The sequence below is a fragment of the Cupressus sempervirens genome, chromosome 9 (assembly GCF_028749045.1).
Source record: "Cupressus sempervirens isolate cs-2001-9-10 chromosome 9, ASM2874904v1, whole genome shotgun sequence".
In the NCBI taxonomy this organism is placed as follows: domain Eukaryota; kingdom Viridiplantae; phylum Streptophyta; class Pinopsida; order Cupressales; family Cupressaceae; genus Cupressus; species Cupressus sempervirens.
Window position 1 is genome coordinate 806,481,399 of NC_143126.1, and position 21,718 is coordinate 806,503,116.

Genomic DNA, 21,718 nt, shown 5'->3' on the forward strand with positions numbered 1-21,718 from the left:
AGATGAAGTTGTGTGCAGATATTTATTTTGGCATAAAAGTATGGGACATACTTTTCTATCTATGTGGGGAGTTTGATGTAGGAGCATCTTGCATCACAAAATAAAATGGGACATTCTTTAAATTTGAAAAAAAAATTGTGGAGGAGAATGAAAGTGACAAAAATTAGAAATAAGAAATTATAAAAATAAAAATGGAGAAAAAAAGAAAAAAGGTATTTCATTTACCAAGGTGGCATTTTAGAAGTTAATGGAAAGTTCCTTATTTCATGTATTTAATTTTTTTTGCCAAGATAACCTGTGGCTTGAAGGTGTATTTAATGTCTTTTATGCTAGATTGACTTCTGGCATTGTTTGGTATAAGTAGAGAGTCTTGTGGAGTCTAGATTCATTATCCAGTTCAACATGGAGTAGTTGAGAGGAGAAAAGTTTGTTAGCAGAGATAGTACTTATGGCTTCAAAAACAAGAAGCTTGCTTGGTGGCTTGCAAGTACAAGTTTAGGTTCTTCTTGGGGTTTTCTACTAGATTTGGGATGTCGGATAGCTAGGGTTTGGATCTTGTGAGATCTTGTAGAGTAGTTGCTATATTTGCTTATGTATTTGGTCGTAACCTAGAAGGCCTTACAATCAGACATGTTGGATGTAAATTTATGATTCTATTATGAAAATTAGCATTATTGTGGATCTTAATATCCATGTTTCTATTTATATTCTATTGTTTGGTTAATTTATAAGGGCTAGGACATCTCCTTTGAGGATTCTCCTACCTTGCATTGCATCAGTTGGTATTAGAGCATAGTTCGATCTTGTGGTGGATTGTTCCTTTTGGAGTTCTAGATATCATTTTTATGAGGTAGAAGATTGTAGTTCTATCTTACAATTATAGAGGGCTTGCAGAAGGATTGTGATATGAAGAGATGGTTGTGAAGATGGAAGGTTGACCTTGTTGATTGAAGGTTTGATCTAGTTGGTGATTGTTAAGAGTGTAGATTTGTTGCAGAGGGTTTTCAAAGATCTTAGAAGATGCCTCCAAGAAGATTGGACCTTGGGATGATTGTAGGTATCTATGATGTGGTGGAGAAGAATATTTCAAATATGTCTACTCAATTGGAAGCTAGTTTGACCAATCAAGTTAAGGAAGGGATACTTGAGTTTCATAGAGATTTAGGAAGCTAGAGTCTACCAATTTGGAAAACAACATCTGGCTAGTTAAGAAGATTGTTTACAGGAGAAAAAAAATTATTTTTGAGGAAGAGGTAAAGGATGAATTTTCTAAAGCTAAAGAGGTATGTGTGGTTGGTTTTGTTGATGATTTAGTGGAGTCTAATATGAAATCTATAGAGTAACTTGTGGTCATTGTTGAGATACCTGAGCTTAACAAAGAGGTTCCTAACCTTGCTAAGATTGGAAAGAAAATTTGTTTTCATGATTTGTTAGATAGATTTGACATGAAAATTGTAGAGCATCTTATAGTGGATGATGAAATTTTTGATTGCAAGAATTCACATATGGATGTTTTCACTAATGTTGAGTTGTATGTTGCTAGTGTGGATTCACTAGTTGCTAATGTGGTTGAAGATCTACATGATATTGAAGATCTTTATGTTCTTGACCCTCCTATGGTTGACATGGATGAGGATTTACATGTTTCTCTTATTGTGAGCTTACATGTTGATTTGGTTCAAGAGTTACCTTATGTTACTAACATGGATTTCATGTTTGAGGATATTGTTGTTGGTGATTGTGATTAGTTGCAGAGGTTTTTGGTGAAGCATTATGTTCACTTTGTTCCTACGATTAAGCATGTTGATTAGGTTGCAAAGATTCATTCAATTATGATGTTTGAGTGGATCAAGAATAGATGGTTGATTTTTAGATTTAGTCTTCTATGTAGGATGGATTGGAAACCTTTGGTGAAGATGAAGGGGTGTAAAATTATTTCTTTTGGCATCAAAGTATGGCACATACTTTTCTATCTACCTAATGAGTCTGATGCAGGAGCATCTTGGATCACAAAATAACATAGGACATTCTTTAACTTTAAAAAAAATTTGTAGAGGAAAAAGAACGTGACAAAAATTAGAGATAAAATATATTAAAAAGAATAATGGAGAAAAAAGGGAAAAAGGCATATCATTTACCAAGGTGTCATTTTAGAAGTTAGTGAAAAGTTCCTTATTTCATGTATTTAATGTTTGTTGCCAAGGCGACTTGTAGCTTGAAGGTGTATTTAATGAGAGTGTTTATTTAATGTCTTTTATGCTAGGTTGACTTGTGGCATGGTTTAGTATATGTAGAGGGTCTTATGGAGTCTAGAGTCATTATCTAGTTCAGGATGGAGTAACTGAGAGGAGCAAAGTTTTTTAGTAGAGCTAGTAGCTACGAATTGGGAAAAAAGAAGGTTTCTTGGTGGCTGGTGAGCACACATTTTGATTCTTGGGGTTTTCTACTAGATTGTGGATCTAGGCTAGCTAGGGTTTGGATCTTGTGAGATCTTGCAGAGTGGTTGCTATATCTTCTTATGTATTTGGTCGTAACTAAGAAGGCCTTATAGGTGGGCATGTTGGATGTAAATATTATGATTCTATTATGAGAATTGGAATTATTGTGGATCTTAATCTCTGTGTTCTTATTTATATTCCACTATGTGGTTAATTGTTGGGGGCTAGGACATCTCCTTTGGGGATTCTCCTGCCTTGTACTACATCATACTCTATGTTCCACTTCAATTAAATTTATTGATTAGAAAGTCTCTATTATGGTAAAATAGCTTAAAAGTGTATTTGACACTAACTTCCTCATGATAAAAAATAGATTTCTAATAGCATTTTATCCTATTTTATTCTTGAATATAAATGGTACATAATATTTTAAATACTTTTAATAATGCATCACAAGCTCTTTTACCAAATCTAACACCCATCACATTGCAATTTGTATTCCATTAATTTATATAATTTATATCTAATTTTAATTTTGATGATATCAAGTATCACATATTATCTTATTTTCTATTCACTAGTATCATATAGGCCTTGTTTATTTCATTATTATCCCACTAGATGTGTATTGCATCATGGATCCTTAAATTATAAATTTCCTTCTTTTATTCTTACATTGAGCATGGTACTTGGTATTCTTATATCTAATTTCCTAGATTACATTCACTAATATTTTTAAATTTTCATAATTTTCTTTCCCCTACTTCGATGTTTATTGATGCTCCCTACATGTGCACCTAATAATCCAATTCTTTGATCCTGACTAGACCTTCAAAGTTCCCCCAAAATTCCCACCTTTCACATAAATGTAAGTGAGATATTTTGACTCTTGATTACAAACTCCTTACATGTTATACTAGATTTTGAGCCTTGAGATATGTAATTTTAATAATGATTAGTGACCATATCAGATTATACTAGATGTGAAGAAAATTAAGTTATGGTATTTTGAGCCTCTATCTAGGCCCTTAATTATTTTTATTTCTAGTAGTTTCTTCTATATTAGGATTTGGTAAATGTGAAAACCTTAGTTTCTTTAGTTGATCACTTGTGTTGAACTATCTAATACAAGGATGAAACCCTTTCAATTTTAGAGATCAAAGGATTAAAATCCTTTGATTTGTCAAAGGAAATTCACACACTTGTCTCAGTCTATGATTAAGTTTGTAAGAAATTTTATAATATGAAAAATTAAATTTTTTTTTTCAATTTCCAACATGTATGTCTAAAATATGAAAATATTTAAAAACTAAAATATTTGAGATCACCAAATTACTTTATGGTGGTTATATTATTAGGGGTTACATTTAGGGTAGAGGTCAGTTTTTTTAGTGATAATTCTTCCCTAGGATTCCTACCTATTGTTAAAGTGATACATTTAAACCCTTTTTTAGAATTTCCCCCATTTATAGATCATTTAACATTAGATGCATAGATTTGTTTTAAACTTAGAAAACTACTATCTATTGTTTTACTTATATTGCTACACTTAAAGTTTTCTCTAGTTTTACTATTATTTTTCAATTTTGAAAGTTTAGAAACAAGACTATTTTTCCTAATTGGAAATTCCCTCATAACTTAATTCTAATAGTGTAGAATGGTTACATAAAAGCTAGTATATGGTAACTATAAATGAAAAGTATCTATAATATATATAAAGTTACTCCACCTTAAATGAAATGTAGGTCCACACATCAAGGAGAGCATGTGCAGGTGTTTATCCAAGTCTACTGCAACAAGGAATCATTTGGTTTTGGTCAAACACCAACTCAAATATTTCTCTCAACAGAACTCCTCCATTCATTCCAATGCTAAATCATCCATCATCCCAAGCTAGTTTAACAATGAGAGATGTTCCTTATGGGTAACACTTTTTCAAGCCCAACATCGAATATGTTGTTTATATTTTCTTATTTTATTTAATCTAAAAACATGTTATTTTAATTTTATTTCAAACTAATGCTTTTATATGTATGAATTACTTGATTAATACTTTGTAGGTATGAGATACTTATTGAAAATTTGATGGATCCTTCCCACATTCCATATGCACATCATGGGCTTCTTGCTTCTACATTTAGAGTCCCAAGTTTCAACAAGAAGGTAACCAATTATGATTACTTTTGTTTTTACATTCTTAATTAGAAAACTTGAAACTAAAAAAAGAAGAAGGGCTATTGAAAATTCTAAAATTGAGTAATATATAATACTAAGATTGGTATTTAATTATTTTTTGGTAAGATAGATGACCCAAAGAGAAGGAAAACCATTGGATTTTCGTGTATTTAATCTGGACAAATCAGGATATAAAGCTGAACGTGACATGGGTCCTGCAACTTTTGTAGCTCCTTGTATCTTTTTGATGGAAAACTTGCTTCCCTTGTCCACAAAGGTAAAATTTATTTTATTTCAAAATATTACTTTTAAAATCAATTGTACATGTCAACACTCTAAGTTTTATTTAGTGATCTATCACAAATAAGAAGAATTTTAGTCTATAAATTTTTAGTAAGTAACTTTGCATTTTATTTCATAATTATTTTTTAAATCTATTGTATATGTTTTACATATATATTTTGGATTACACTCAATAATGAATTATCATAAAAATAAATTTAATTCTTATAAGAGAAAAAATAGTAATTTCTTCTTTTATAACACAACTTAAAATTTTGTAGGGAAACATTGATATAGGTGGAGAAGAGAAGATACAAAGTTATGATGTTCTCTTTTTTTGTGTACCAGTAGCTCCAGGTCGAAGTAGGCTTATAATAAGTAGGAATTTTGACACTTCACCATTCATTCCACAATGGATAATTCACATTGGGTGGAATCTACTTATGGACTCAGATTTATACCTTCTTCATCTCGAGGTAAGTGCCAAATTCATATAAATATGATAGACATGGATAATATTAAAAATAAGGTGACTACACATAGGTTTATTTTTTTCTTTGATTTAAAATAAAAATAATGTATGTATGTATATATGTATGTATAAATGTATGATTGTGTGTGCGCCACTTTATAGTGGATGATTAGAATAAATAGATAAATGCCATATTAAAAAGAAAAGGTCATTCAAAGTGGAGAGGATGAGTAGGACAACTTGCAAGTGTTGGATATTGTTTCTTCTCTATGATGATATTAAAGATGGGTTAAGGCATGAATATTAATTTTCCATAAAACTTGTTAGAATTTTCCTAAGGCAAGGAACCTTGTCTCAATGACAACTAATATGAAAATGAATTATCCTAAGTAAACTTAAGTAAAATTTTATTAGTAAATAAATAATTAAACCACCCCCCTCCCCACACCCCTTAAGTGCAACTTAGGGGAGTGCACTTAAGATTACAAAATCTATATGATAATGCAACATGGGTCCCACCTACTAGGCCATGTTAGGTACCCGTGTACAAAGTGCAAGTGCAAAAGATATGTAACGGAATATCTCATAAAGTAGAAAAAAAGTGAAAAACACATGGGAAAAACCTATTTTCCAAAATGAGAGACAAGTGCAATAAGCGAATATGAATTATATAATTTCACATTTATGGAGATAATAAGAAGCCCATATTTTGTTCTCACAAATTGCTTTTATTTCTTTATTTTTTTAATGTGTTTATGGTATTAAGGGAGCACCCTTCATCAAGTGGTATCAAAGCTGGAGTTCCTGAGTGTGTGGATAGATTGAGGATTGTGACATAGTTCACACCAAAACCATGGTTTGGGCTAAGTGTGTAGATTGATTGCTAATTGTGAGGTAGTTTTCACTTGGGTTTTAATGGAAGCACAAAAATTCCTCCAAGAAGAGAGCTTTGTGGAAGAGTTGTAGGTGTTACAACTAAGGCTTTTAGAGCACTCTAGAGACAGATGAAAGTATTGGAAGAACAAATACATAGAGGAATAAATATTTCCATAAGAGATGAAAGTAAGATGAAGGTGAAGAAGAAGAGAATGCTGAAGTAGAGGGGTTTTGAAATCAGAAGAAGAAAGACTTTTGAAGGCCATATCCAAGATTGGAAAAGACCTAAGTTTGAGGTTCCCACATTTTTGAGAAATCTTAACCCAAATGAGTTGATTGACTGGATAAATGAATTAGAGGAATACTTTGAGTATGAAGATATTGAGGATCCTGATAGGGTCAAGTTTGCAAAGGAGAAATTGAAGGGACAGACGAAAATGTGGTGGCAAAAAAATTGTTGGAGTGAAATAGAAGAGGAAAGTACAAAATTACCAAATGGGATTAGATAATAGCTAAAATAAAGTGATAGATCATTCCCATTGATTATGAGCTTGATGTATTGAAGAAAATGCAAGTGTTGAAGCAGGCAAGAAGTTTTTCCACAAGTATGTAGAAGAGTTCTACTGAGTTCTCATCAAAATAGGCCAGATAGAAGTTGACAAGGAGAAAGTTGCTTGTTATCTTAATGGGTTGAGGCCAAGCATTCAGGAGGAGCTAATTCTAGTTCAAATGACTATAATTGGGGAGGAGTTCCTATTTTCCCTAAGAGTTAAGGAGAAGATGGAAAAAATATGATAAAAAAAATAGTGGAAGAGGTCACAGTGCAAGATTTGGTAATCGATCTTATGGAGGCTGAAATGATGATCAAAAGAAAAAGGATGAGGCTAGTAGAAATAGTCATAACCAAAGGGGAAATAATTCCAATATTTTACATGACTGGAATAATAGAGATTAGAGAGGAAGAGGAAGAGGGAAAGGATATGTAAGAGGAGGTTTTCGTGGAAAATATTTTCAATGTGGAGAAAAAGGACATAGAGAATTTGAATGTCCCCAACAACAAAGAAGGACTGGTAGAAGAACTAAAGGCTAGGAAAAAGTTGTGCATGTTGATGAAGATGCCAAATCATCCCATTTGGAAGATGCTAAAAGAGGAGAAGTCTTAGTTAATAGGAGAGTCTTACTAAGTGGAGAAATGAACCTGATCAAAGAAGGAGCTTATTTCACACAAGGTCCAAATGTAAAGATAAGTGTTTTTAATGTGATCATTAATGGTTTAAGTACTAAAAATTTGGTGTCAGAAAAGATGGTCACAAAGTTGAAGCCGAAGAGGCAGAAAAACCCAAGTCTATACCACATTTCCTAGGTACAATATGACCACAAGGTCATGTTTAGTGAGTAATGCTCAGTGAAGTCCAAGATTGGAAGCTACGAGGATGAGGTAATGTGCAATATCATACCTATGGATATATTTCAAATGTTTCTATGTAGGCCATAGAAATTTGACATATATTCTATACACGATGGATGTGCAAATACCTACACTTTGAAAAAGGATAAAATGAAATATAAGCTGAAGCCATTGAAGGATACAACATTAAATGTATGTAGTGTTGCTAGAGTCTATTTTTTTGATGGAAAGAAGTTATTAGAGGATATAAGGCATGAGCATATGTGTTTTCAAATAATTTTGAAATATGGAAAAGAAGAAGTAGAAGAGGTTCCTATAAAAGTTACATATTTGTTGAAAGAATTTCCAAATATTGTATCTAATAATGTTCTTGATGGATTACCACTAATAAGGAAGATTAGTCACTAGATGGATTTGATTCTAGAAGCCAATTTTCCAAATAAGCTAACACATATAATGACACTAATAGAAAGTGGGTAGTTGAACAAACAAGTGCATGAGTTATTGCAAAAGGGGTTGATTCAAGAGAGTCTGAGTCTGTGTGTTGTAGCAATATTATTAGCATCAAAGAAGAATGGAGAATGGAGGATGTACACAAATTCTTGTGCTATCAACAATATAATAATCAAGTACATATTTGAATTACCAAGGATGGATGATATTATGGGCTATTTGAGTGGAGCTATGTATTTCACAAAGATAGATCTAAAGAGCAGATACCATTAGATTCACATCAGAGAAGGAGATGAGTGGAAAACTTTGTTCAAGCCAAGGGAAGGATTGTACAAGTGGTTAGTCATGCCTTTTGGGCTTATCAATGCAATGAGAACTTTCATGTGGTGTATGAATGAGGTACTAAAGGAGTTTTTGGTTAAGTATTTAATTATTTACCTAGATGATATTTTGGTCTTTAGTAAGATGTTGGAGGAGCATTTGATGAATATTCAAAAGGTGTTTGATAAGTTGAGGGAAGAAAAGTTGTTAATAAACCTGAAGAAGTGCAGTTTTGTGAAGAAGGAGTTGGCGCACCTAGGATTTTTAGTTTTAGTAGAAGGTTTGAAAATGGACCCGGAGAAAGTGAAGGCTATCCTTGAATGACCTACTCCAAAGAGTGCTACAGATGTAAGATCTTTTCATGGACTGACTATTTTTTTACAAAAAATTCATAAGAGGTTTTAGTTGTATTTGTGAACCCTTGATTGAAACAATGAGAGGGGATATGAAAGAATTTAAGTGGAATATAGGACTAGATAAGAGTTTTAATCTATTGAAATAGAAAGTTATAGAGCAACCTATTTTAGCACTTCCAGATTTGAACAAGGGGTTTCAAGTTGATTGTGATGCTAGTGGTAATCCAATAGGAGCCATTTTGAGACAAGAAGGTAGACATGTTGCTTATTTTAGTGAGAAGTAGAATGATGCCAGAAGAAAATATTTTATCTATGATCACAAATTTTATGCTATAGTTTAGGCATTGAAGAAGTGGTGACACTATCTTATTCCAACGAAGTTTTTATATATACTAATCATCAAGATTTGCAATATTTGAAAAATCAAGGAAAATTAAATCAAAGGCATTTGAAGTGGGTTGAGTTTTTCTAGAGTTATACATTTGTTTTGAAATATAGGAGCAGGAAGTTATATATATATATATATATATATATATATATATATATATATATATATATATATATATATATATATATATATATATATATATATATATATATATATATGCTGACAAAGATGCACATTGAGGTGGTTGGGTTCAAGGAACTTGTTGTGGTGCCAAAATGCAAGTCCCATCTTGAGTCACAAAATGGGGACCCCCTAGTTTCAAAACCTCTATGAGGCACCTAGTCAGGGTTAGGTCATATCATGGTCTCCTATTAGGAAACATTGAGTAGGTTAGAGGGGCAAAAGGATCAGTTCCAGGGGATTTTGATAAAAAAGTTCTAAAAGCACACTTGCACACCCTTAGAGGTGCACACTTGCACACCCTAAGGAGGTGTACAATGTGTGTTCTGGGGTCTATAAATGGACCCCCTCCCCCTTCTTCCTCACTTACCTCTTGCCTCCCTTTTCATGACCACAACTTCACACCTTAACCAACTGCACAAATCTGCTATCTCCAAGACCTCCAACCACCAAGGTAAAGCATAAACTTTTGAAGGAGCTCACAAGTGCATGTGTGCACCATCAAAAGGTGTGCATGTGTATAGTTGTGCACATGCCCAACCCGTGTAGGTTCTCAACCCACACAACTACACACATTGCATTTAAGAGCTCAAACATAATGTGTACTAGCACTAGTGAACGTATGCAGGTGCACTAGTGCATTAAATAAACTCTTAAGGGCTTTTTTTGGGTCAATTTAACTATTTTTACTTAGTTTTTTTTCAGTCCAGGTACTGAATGAGTCCCATTATGGCCTTCTAACATCAAGATACTAATGTTCTCCCCTTTAATGCAGATACAATGGCCTCATCATCATCTTCCAAAGAAGAAAGTATAGAACCCAATCTAGTGACTTTCAAGTACTAGGGAGCCCCAAAGAAATCTTAATTCTAGGATAAACACATAGAGATTCAAGATACAAAACTAGGCCACATTAACTAGAGTGTTTTCCTCACCCTCTACAACAAACTGAAAGAAATGTCAATAATGGTGTCAACCCAGATCTATAGTGGGTTAGAAAATGTCACTTTACTCCCTACATTAGTTCAATCCTCTAAGATGATCATGACACTGGCCCAAAATTATGTGTCAAAGAAGAAGGTTGTGAAGAGAGTGATTGAAGAGGTAGTCCTTAATCTCAGGCCATGAAGGATTGCGAATGTTTTCCACCTTCTATGGGAATACCAATACCTTTAGATATCCTATGAATATGGTAAAGGGAAAAAGAAGTAGATGCCAAGCAATTGGTACAATCTAAGTACCAAATTAACATGACACCTTTGGGCTGAAGAATAGGAACAATCGATGTGATATGGGGATACATGATCAACGATATCAGGTACTCAATTGTTCTCCTCAATAGAGCCATGGGCCTTCTTGTAGTAAGCCATTTAGAGACATGGATGGTATACTTTATTGAGACCATCAGAATAACTAAGATGCTTATTGATTGGGTCACTATCATGAGTGACAATCTAGATGAGCAACTGATCTCGGTCAAGAATGGTCTATGTATTTACATGAATTCTTATATGGTGTATCTATTGGCAACAAGAACCACATACTACCCAGGGTTGTACAAGGTGCAAGACACATATGCTTGGTCCTATGTAGTATATCCATAGCTTGTGAAGAAGAAGCTCCCACTATAAAGTATGGAATATAGGGTGGTAAATGATGGTTTCATATTTGCCATCATCAAATTGAAGTGGGTACCTACTACATCTAGTTCAAGACCTTTACTTATCTCTGGGTAGTTGGAACTCTTTTGTGCCCCAAAAAAGCTCCCGCAATACCCATCAAATAGGCTAATACTACTAGAGATATCTCACCAACTCACTTCTACATATAACAAAGTGAGAAAACAACATAAGAAAATGTAGGTTTGGCCGATCACCATTGGAGTGTTCAAAGTAAACTAGAAGTAGGATATTGCTACTTTCAACTTAGAATGAGATCAACATCCCCTAGAAGATTATCAAGCTCTATGCCTATATTTAGATAATATTGGGATGGTGAAAAGTCTACTGGGGAAGAAATTTATACATGAAGAAACACTAGAAGATCATTGGATGAATGTGGTAGATGACTATGATGTCTATATTAGGGACTATTGTAGAATGAGTCTACACTTGGTAGAAAAAGTGCTAAACATGGAAATATCCTTAAAGGCTTGGGACAAGGATGTCCCTGAGGTAATGGATCCCTTATACAACAAGGATAATATCTATGACTATCTCATCATGAATGCAAAAATAGGGTGTGAAGAGAATGATCACATGGATCATCATGGTTGACATGTGGTCAAACTTATAATGGAATGGATCAAGAAACCATTTCAGAATCTAGTTCCCTAGGCCATACCTCTTCAAACTATAACCAAACCAAAGAAGGGAAAGGGATTAAAATTCATTATACCAACGTGCCCTAAAAAATCATCAATAAGGCTAGAAATGGTACAACAACACAAGCGAGAGGTCAAGTATTTTGAGACTAGAAAAGGAAAGGGTAAGAAGAAAAAGGTAGCCCAAAGGGTAAGAAAGAAAGTGATCAAGCCCCAAGAAAAACTAGATGCCTAGGAACCAGAATCCCAATAAGGGCTAGAACAAGATCAAGAAGGAGCACACCAAGAACCAAAGCTCAGCTAAAACAGGCTCAATAGGAGAAACTAGATGTACAAACAAAAGAGCAACAAGTCTTACCACATCAAGCTTCAAAGGAAAAAGCCTCTTGTTAGTTCTCAAGAGAGCACAAATAAAAATGATAGTGGTAGGAGTGAAAAGAAGAAAATTAAAGAAGAAGAGTAGTCCCTCCCCATAGGTGATAAAAACTATCCTAGATGTGGAGGATGAGGAATAAGAGGAACAAATTGAGTTTTTCCCCTTAAATAAAAGAACTCACTCAACTACAGTAATAAAGAGGAGAGAAGAATAAGCTCAAATCAAACACCTCCATCTATCCCTAGGGAGCCTATCCAAGTTGAAACTTTTGAAGATGAACAACAAAAATAGATAGCATAATTGGAAGGTGAATGAGCATACAATGTTGACCTCTCAGATTTTGATTTCATGCCCATAGGCATTAAGATGGTAGGAGAGTAAATAAGGGATACTCCAAGGAATGAGCCATCAGGAGAGGATTGGAATAAATTATGTTCTTTACCTCAAGGGCCTCTTGGAATTCCTCCTCCACCAGAAGAGGACATGATAATGATCACAAATAAAGGATCAATGGCTCCATCTCGTCTAATAACTAAAGTAGGAATAGAGAGTCAAAATACAAAGGAGGGTGAATATGTATAAGTTGTATGCTGATGAAGTATTCAAGGAAGGACATCTAACAAAATAAAGACAACAATTATTTCTGAATACAAGAGTCAAGTCCTTATCCAACAAGACACACAAGCTCTCTCTAAAAATCTTCCACGATAAAAGAAGACTTTGGAGAGGAGTAATGAGGTAAAGGAGCCTACTTCAGAACCAACTTCTTCAAAAAAATACATCTCACTAATGGGGACAACATCATTATGGTTGAAGAAGGAGGTCATGTTTAGACAAAAGAGGTAGATTGAATTGATAGAAGAGGAGGGAATGTAAGAGTTGTTAAAAAATATTAAGAAGCTTGAGCCACCTAAGGGTGATGCTAAAACACTTATCTTCATAATGAAGAATCAAAATCAAGATCTTCTAGCACACATCACCATTTCTCCTCCTCATTCTAACACCAAAGAACCAAATCCAAAAGACTATTAGATGAAGGAGGTCATATTGGAAAACCACAGTGGATGCAACAAAAGTCTTGATCACTATAGGCCTCAAGAAAGTGTTTTTACACTTGAATAGGGATGAGTTAGAGCTAATAATTCTGCAAAATTATAATGAGCTATTGGGAGGTTACTTGAATGAAATGGTGGGACCTATAGACCTAGATAATTTTGAGATCTCTCTTGGAGATGTATTGGAAAAGAAATAGGCAGAGTCATAAATGGATTCATTTTTGGATGCATGTCAGCTGTGATGTCACAATTTTGAGGAGAGGGGAGTGCAAATAATATAGAGTAATTTAAACCTATTGCACAACATCTAGACTAACACCAAAAAATATGTTTCCATTATAAACAAAGATTTTGGGCTAATGGATGAAGTATGTACTTGGGCTAATGAGTTATAGGAACTCAGATCTATCAAAGGGAAAAGTTACCAAATGTTGATGGAGATATATTCAGTAGAGAAGCTAGATAAATCAAATAATTGGATAGAAAATATATCGTTGGGGAATAAAGTTATAGAGGGATTACATGAAGGTATTCAAAAGATTAAGAATAAAGCTCAAGAGCAATTTTTAGAAGTAGATAAGTACTATAATGCTGCTAGCCTCAAGGTTTTTAAAGATGAGTCAAAGACCAAGATTTCCTGAGTGCAAATAGTTGTTCAACGGTTTAGAGATACATTTGAAAATGCTTCATCAAAAGATGATGTAAGATAGGAACTTGAGGATTTTGTGGATACTAGAATAGAAGTAAGCAACTACCAACAAGTAGTTATAAATAAGTATCATTTATTGGCTTTTCTAGAGGCTATAAAAGTAGCAAAGATAATAGATAAGTTTAAAATAAAACATCCAGACATCATTTTGGTATAAAGGGGAAGAAGACCTAGATGCTGGAAATTCAGTTTTGACACGTAGCAGATTTTTTGGATTTTTGGGTCTTGTCACCAAGGTGCATAGGTGCACTTTTTTTAGAGGTGATCTAACCATTTTGAAGAAGAAGAGATGTGCCAATAGTTAACTTCTAGTTGCTATTTTATAGTATTCAATGCATTAGAAATATATTTTGACGATTGTTCAACTCCTAAAGACACCTAGAGAAGGCTGAGCTTCCATTTTTAGAGCTCCCAGAGACTTCCAAATCATCTCATGATTTCTATCTTCATATCTTCTCATTATTTTATTCTTTTAAGTCATGTAAAGGCTCATTCACCCATTAATTGATATAAAGAAGGTTGAAGACCTACTTAGCACCATTTAGAGAGTTAATTGGTATGTAAATAAAATTATTTTATTAGTTTTTAGCATGAGTTTGCAAGAGAAGAGCTCTCACTTCTAACACAAAGGGAGGAGATGTTTTCTTTTAAATACATGGATGTAATTTGTACTCTAGGCCATTATTGGTGCTCTCATTTTGAGTATAGTTATTCTTATTAGATTGTGTTATTTTTGTGAATGCATATTCATGAATAATAATGGAGCTAATAGTTTTATTGCCTTGTAATAATTGTGTGATCTTTTAATTCTAATGTTTACCTTATGTTAACGAATTCTATTGTGACAAATTAGAGAAAGGATCATCTTTGTTCATACATAAAATTTTGTCTTGTGTGAGCTTACTTTTCGTGGCCTCACGATTTGATGAAACATGAAACATCTTTTGAATTTTATTGAAGTTCCCATCAATGATTGCATCAGTAGAGTTGAGGAAGTGCTACTCCTAAATTCATTGGTCTCCCACCAGATCCTTTTAATAATTTAATTTTTATATGTGTTGTTACTTTGGTTTATGTCCATTAGGAATCTCCATTTCAGTTATTTTCTTTAATCTCTAATTACTCTATCTTCATTATTTTCTTTTCAAAACACTTGGTTAAAACAAGAATTCATATAGTTACATTGATAAATTGCATTCATCGTAAAATAGAAAATACAAAAAATATATCTACCTTTGTGATTACATTTCAAATAAAGTTGTGCACATTGGTGGGTACCGATAATGGCCTCCTTGTGAACATACACATTTATTTTCAATTGAGTTACCTAGTAGGTTGAAAAATAACCATTCGAAACCTTGGAGTTGGTCATTGATGAACTTTTCAAGAGAGAGACCCAAAATGATTTCTGCTATTAAACATCATGTAAAATGTTTTCTCAATAGAAGTTTCACTATAAGGAGGGCCCAAAACCATTTAGCCCAAAAACCCAAGTTGCTGTTTGAAAATTCTGTTGTTTTTGGTCTTCACCCAGTGGACACGAGTTCCTAAAAATTAGTCACTCTTGCAAGCCTCATACTGATAAGGGGATACCAAGAGTTCTACCACTCCCATTTCAAATTTGACCATCTTCCTCCATTCTACCTCTAAAATTTCCTCCACCCATCATTTCATCTAATCTTCTACCAATGGATTTCTTAGCAAACACACTAGATTCACCAATCAATTTGCAAGGTCCACTCAATGACTTTCACAAGAACCTTGAGAAATTATGCTCAAGGTTCATCTATGAAGAACAATGGATAGGTGAGGATCACATAAAGGTTTTCAAAGAAATATACAATAAAAAATAGATTCAACAATAGAATGTGGTCCTTCATTTATTCCCATATACATTGGGAGACGTTTCATTTAATTGGTATGTGAATATGCTGCTAGGATCTATTCAGAACTAGGTAGCTTTTGATTTTTTTTTTCTTAGATTAATTCAAAAAACTCCTCAATTCAACTTTGATATACCACTAGTTCATATCAATCAAGAGGGATCCAACAAAGACCATTCCACATTTTAATCATCATTTTCACATGGCATACCGCAAGTTAGAAATACCCTGTACTATACTAGTTGGGGCTTCAATTTGGATTTATCTAAATACTATAGATCAAATCATTGCTATCTTCTTAAGGAGATCACCTGCTACAGATATTGTTAGAAATAGGGAATACTGAGAGAGGGGGGAGGGGTGAATTAGCATTCTACAAACTTTTATCGCCAACTAGATATTATTAATTACTTTGTACCATGCATAAGAAAGTAAACAAGTAATGTTGAACACAAATAATAACCATGCATAAAGAGAACTCATAACACCATATTTTGTTAACTAGGGAAACCCTGGCCAAGGGAAAACCCTAGTGGGGATGGTACCTGCTAGATAATGTATTGATATATATGTTCCTTGTTGGAGGATGGACCCTGTTAGGAGTCAATGAGAAAATTTAGTATAAAGAGTCCCTATTAGGAGACTTTTAATCCTTGTTAGGAGATTCCAACCCTGTTAAGAGTTGTAGTACAGTAGATGCAAGAACTCATTACCCAAACATGCACTTCCAATTACAAGAAGAGCTCACTGCCCAAACAAGTAATTAGTCCTTAGCTATATAGATATGGTAACTTCTTTCTTTACTGATCTCTAACCTCAGCTTGATTTTGGATCACAAAATTAGGTTCGCAAAAACTTCACTTCACAAGATACTAAAGTTTGCATTCATAATTCACATTACAAAATTCATTCACAACTTCTCCAATTAAAATCATAAGATGGCTTTGCATAAATACCATGCCTTTTCACAAATTTTTACTAGGTTAGCTAAGACCAAAATACACTTTTCCAAATTAGAGTAAACATCTAGGATGTTAGCATTAATTGGTCAAGTAATTATTTTGTAAACAAAATAACTCCTTTACCTTTAATTATGTTGTTCTATTTCACTGGTAAAATGTGAATATCTTTTTTTTTGTATTGTTCATACTAATGTCCAAGGTTATACACATCATCATCAACATGTATACTATCTCCATGTAACTTTGTTAGTCATAATATGATGTCAAAAACATTTTACATATAAAATAATACACTGTTGTAAACTAGTTTCATACTTAGATCATTTTTTTGGGTACCAAAAGCTAAGTATCTTTATTTTTGTGGTTTTATACAAAAATGTACATCATGTGTTGACATAAATGACAAAAATTACATATCTTCATTAGACAATTTTTAAAAATCTCCTCCTTTGGCATTGATGACAAGATAATAGGGAAAATTAGCTAAGTATCAAAAACTTGTCAAAACAATTACAATATCAATACATTAATCATCTTTTATAACTGATCCATCTTACACATGCTCCCCCTTTCGATATGATTTCATACCTTACCTTACTTAAATTTTTCTTATGCATCTTCTCCCCCTTTGACATCAATGACAAAGGTCAAAATGTCAAAAACTATCAAAACTGGTCATCTGCTATCAAAAACTCTGTTCATCTACCTTAAGCTGATAACATCTTCATGCAATCATCAAAAAATTTCTTGATACTATTCAAACCTTTTACCCATGCATCCTTAGTTGTTTCAGTTGAAGTGATAATTGCACATAGGGCATATGATGCAATCTCAACTGCATTGAGATCAGAGTATAAGAAATTTGAATAGGTGTCCTTGCTTTGACAAATTCCTCCAACTATCTCTCAATAGTTGATATCTTCAGAGCAATAGAATCTTTGAATTCTAATAATCTCTTCAAAATTTGTTGTCTCTCAAGTTCTTGTTTCCTAATATCACTATGAACACCAGCCACTTGTCCTTAAAAGTCATCAACTTTGTTGGAAGGTGCTTGTTAGAGCTTCTAGCTCACTCAACTTTCCTTCAATCTTGCTGTCAAAATCCTTGGTCAACTTATGAGATAAAGTACACTTAATTTACAATACCTTTCCATGTTGTTGACATCTCTAAAGTTCCTTGATACAATTTGTTGGTGTTTGAAAATGCTGGAGGGTTTTTAATTATCCCATTAAGAAACTGACATATCTAGGGGCAACTAACTCCCATTTTGAACATGCCATTTCTAACAACAGGCCAACTATAAGGCATGACCGTTCTTTTACTTCAGGCTCTACAAGACCCAGGCAGGTAGACCTCAGATTCAAATGATATCGTACCAGTGCAAAACATATCCTTGAATTGATTAAGCAGATTGAAACCCCTTATATCTCCTAATGGCTTATGAAAAGACATCAACCTATAGTAGCTAAATGCAGATCTATGAATCTCAGAAGCTGAGTGAGGGCATTACATTTAAGTCCTTCAACATGAAAGGTGAAAACACTTTTGATTATTGATGTTGATTTCAAAAAACCTTCAGATATGCAATAGTAAGACCTAATGATCCTATAACTGATCAATGCCTTATCTATTAGGCAAATCCATGAATCAAATGCATGCATATGGATATCTGATACTTATGTATATATTCAGATATATGATCTATCTATTTACCTCGTAAATAAACATCTGTGCTCAATCCAAACCTCATTCTTACCTGATATCCTTCTCAACAAACCTGCAACCCTGTTGTTTTACTAAAGCATTTACACAACCCCTTGAGTTATAAGCAACAATAAAACATCATATAGCCTTAAGGGACTGCAACTACAACCTAGGCTCTTTGTTCAAAGATCGTAAAACATTGAAGCTTACTAAGAAAGGAGACAAGATTCAAGATGAAACTGATGTAATCTTGCTATTCTTTGTATTAATCTCTTTGAAACAATACAACCATATGCATGAAATGAAAACACAAAAAAACCTAACATAGCAGAACTTGCTGTATTAACCATCCTACTTCTGTTCATACAAGAGAAATTTGCTAAAGAATGTGGTCACAATCATGGGAATGCATCAAGAACTAGATCCAAAACTTTGGTATCATAGTAATATCCCAATTTTCTCCAAAAACCTGGAACCCTTACAATAAGAAAGAATGAGAAAGATATAGGTTGAAGGAATTCTCAAATTGAATCTGCAATCGACATGTGTCCCTTTAGGATTCCCTCTCTTAGCAACTGAACAACCTCTTTATTCTCTCTTCCATCTTGATTTGATCTAGTTTTTTATCATTACTATTATTGATCTGTTAAATATCTTAGTTGAAATGATGAAACCTTGATGAGTCATCAAAATATTAGATTACTTATTGAAATGCTAGGTAAAATTTGAGCTTTTATTGAATGAATCTGAACAAATTTGACCCTAACTGCATTTCCACTACCTTTTAGCCATACCTAGGTCATCATCATGCTAGGAATCAATTCTCAACTTGCATACCTGAATACAGTTGCAATTAGGGAATCTGATAAAAAAACTCATGTATAATGAATCAATGGCATTCTGTGCAAAAACCAACCCCAGAATCAAAAAATTTGGATTCTCTCAGTTCCAACAATATATAACATCACTATGTTCACCTCTCAGAAACCTCCTAAATATCATTTTGAAATATAGTCCCCTGCTAGAACTACCTGGTTTGCACTGCTTTAAAATTTAAAATTTGAAGAATTTTGAAATTATCTAAAGTTCAACTTTAGAAAATACCTCTTTGCATTTTAAAATGTTGCATGTGCAATCCATTTTGCATAAAATGATTTAAGAATTATTTTTCATTTGCCTTCATAGCTTTCCTTGCCCTTTGAATCTGAGGTCAAACTTGGTTTGACTGGCTTGATGACACATGTCACTCATTTATTGGCTCGCCTAGTTTGCATCACCTGCCACATGTCATTTCCATATCAACCCTTGCTATGTCACTATCTGAGTCAACAACTGCCATGTCATTAGCCACATAACGACAGAATGACACGTGTCATCCTCTACCACATCATCAACTTGGAAAGCGTTCCACATGTCAATTTTTTACTAGTTCTAACTATTCAACCAACACCACATGGCATTTTGCAATTTGCTACTTGACCTACATAGTCACTACCTCATTATCACCTGCTCTGGGCCCCATGGCATGTGCCAACACCACCTCCACCCTCGCTATGTTGCCATAGTTAACTAGCGAGCAATTTCAATTGGTGAGTTAGCGACACCCGCTCGATCAGGATACGTGTCATCATCTGGGCGCATCTTTTTTTTTAGCACCATGTCATCGCACAAGCTTTTTCATTTAAAATTATGTTGACACCTCCTTGCGGCTGGCATCATCAAAGTTGGGCCCCACCTCACAAGCCTGCGCTTCAAAAGCACTTGTCTCTTAAGAGATTAAACATACCTTGTGTAATAGTATTTATCCATTGAAAAAAAGTCCACCCACGATGAATGTGGGACTAAACATTTTAAGCTTTCTCACACTTTTTCTTTCATTGCTCTGCTACTCTGCTTATTGGTGTAAGGATCATTGCTTAATATAGGCAGCTTCGTCTTCATCGGGCCTACTTTTTTTTTGTTTTACATGGGAGCTCCCATTCAAATAGTCCCCTACCATGGTCTTTTGTTTGCAATGGCTTGGGAGTTCCCTCCAACCATTTTAATCTCCTCACCAGTGGCTTTAACCTTTAATTTGTGTGAGTCTGCTATGTTTCAAAACAAAACTCCTTCGTTGAAAGCTTGGGATGCTCATAGCCCAGGGAATCTCCCTTATTGTTGCGTGAATTCCACTGCCAGTTTGCCAAATGACCAAAGGAAAATGGCTATTTAGTTTTCCTTCAGCAACTTCTTGAGAGGCTTGCATTATTGCTTTGCCAATAGTCAGATCCAGACCATACTCCATATTGATCTTAATAGCACATGTTTTAAAAAAACACCAAATGATGGCATAATTGGTTCCGACATCTACTCACGCTCTCCACCAATGTCAAAGTTTTGCAGTGACCTTTGAGTTTGCGCATCCCATAATAAGTCCAAAATCTGCTTTGGCATGGAGTTGTAGATTATGTTTTACAAAACAAAATTTCATCCTATGCATGTGTGGGATCTCTGTTTTATGGCTGAATCGACTTCATGCTCCCTTTACGTGGGATTGTCTTCACTAGTATGCTTAGTGTCTTCATTATTATAGATGCCCCTATTTTTAAAATGATGCTCTATTTTGGTCTGGAAGTCTCCAATAACTAGTATTGGGCGGCTCATCTTCAAGCAATGGATATTGTTGATTTTGTGAAGGTGGTGATTCTTCAACTTTGGAAGGCATCATCAGCACCAACCCTTCGAATAACGATCCAAAATCATCTTGCCCACCATTGTTATGATCACCTACCTGTAGATTTTCTGAAGTGCAGGGTCTCTCTTTCTTGAGAATCAATGGCTATGTTCTTGACAACACAACATAACCCCTGCTACTGCCTGGGGTTTTTCAAGCTTTGTCTACCGTGCAAGGTCAAAATTACGATTGAAAAAGTAGACGGCTTTGCCTTCTAAAGGGTTCTCCTCCTTAGTTTGAATGTTCTTCCTCATATGGTGTCAATAACCCAAAGTTTGCAAATGAATCAACTTCTTTATAATTAGGAAGGTTCACACTATTTACAATTTATTTGAGGTCTATAGCATATACGTCTATACCATCTATAGGATATTCAATTACTCAGATTAGTCTTTGATCAAACAAGTTTTCCTCTCTACTTAGAATGGACATCTCTTATGAAGATCTTCCCTTAATTGCAAATGGCTTCTCTAAGTCTGCGTCCTTTTACTACCTCCAATCTTTGGCGTGACCTACTCTTTTTAACCTTGGTGTCTTGTTTCAAAATAAATGCCTACTGCTCCCCTCATTTCCAAGGCATGACATTGTTATGACATTGACCAACCAATCCATATAAAAATCATAAGTACATCAACACTAGACTC

General features: G+C 34.2%; 1 protein-coding gene across 1 annotated transcript in view; it reads left to right on the top strand.

Annotated features, from left to right (window-relative positions):
• LOC149541155 (protochlorophyllide-dependent translocon component 52, chloroplastic-like) overlaps positions 1–21,718 on the top strand; it is a 399,465-nt gene that overhangs the window by 157,051 nt on the left and 220,696 nt on the right. Inside the window, exons 2-5 of the mRNA XM_089802144.1 lie at positions 4,184–4,362; positions 4,499–4,601; positions 4,744–4,890; positions 5,177–5,371. Of these exons, the coding sequence (XP_089658270.1) occupies positions 4,184–4,362; positions 4,499–4,601; positions 4,744–4,890; positions 5,177–5,371 (624 nt within the window). The remainder of the gene's footprint in view (positions 1–4,183; positions 4,363–4,498; positions 4,602–4,743; positions 4,891–5,176; positions 5,372–21,718) is intronic.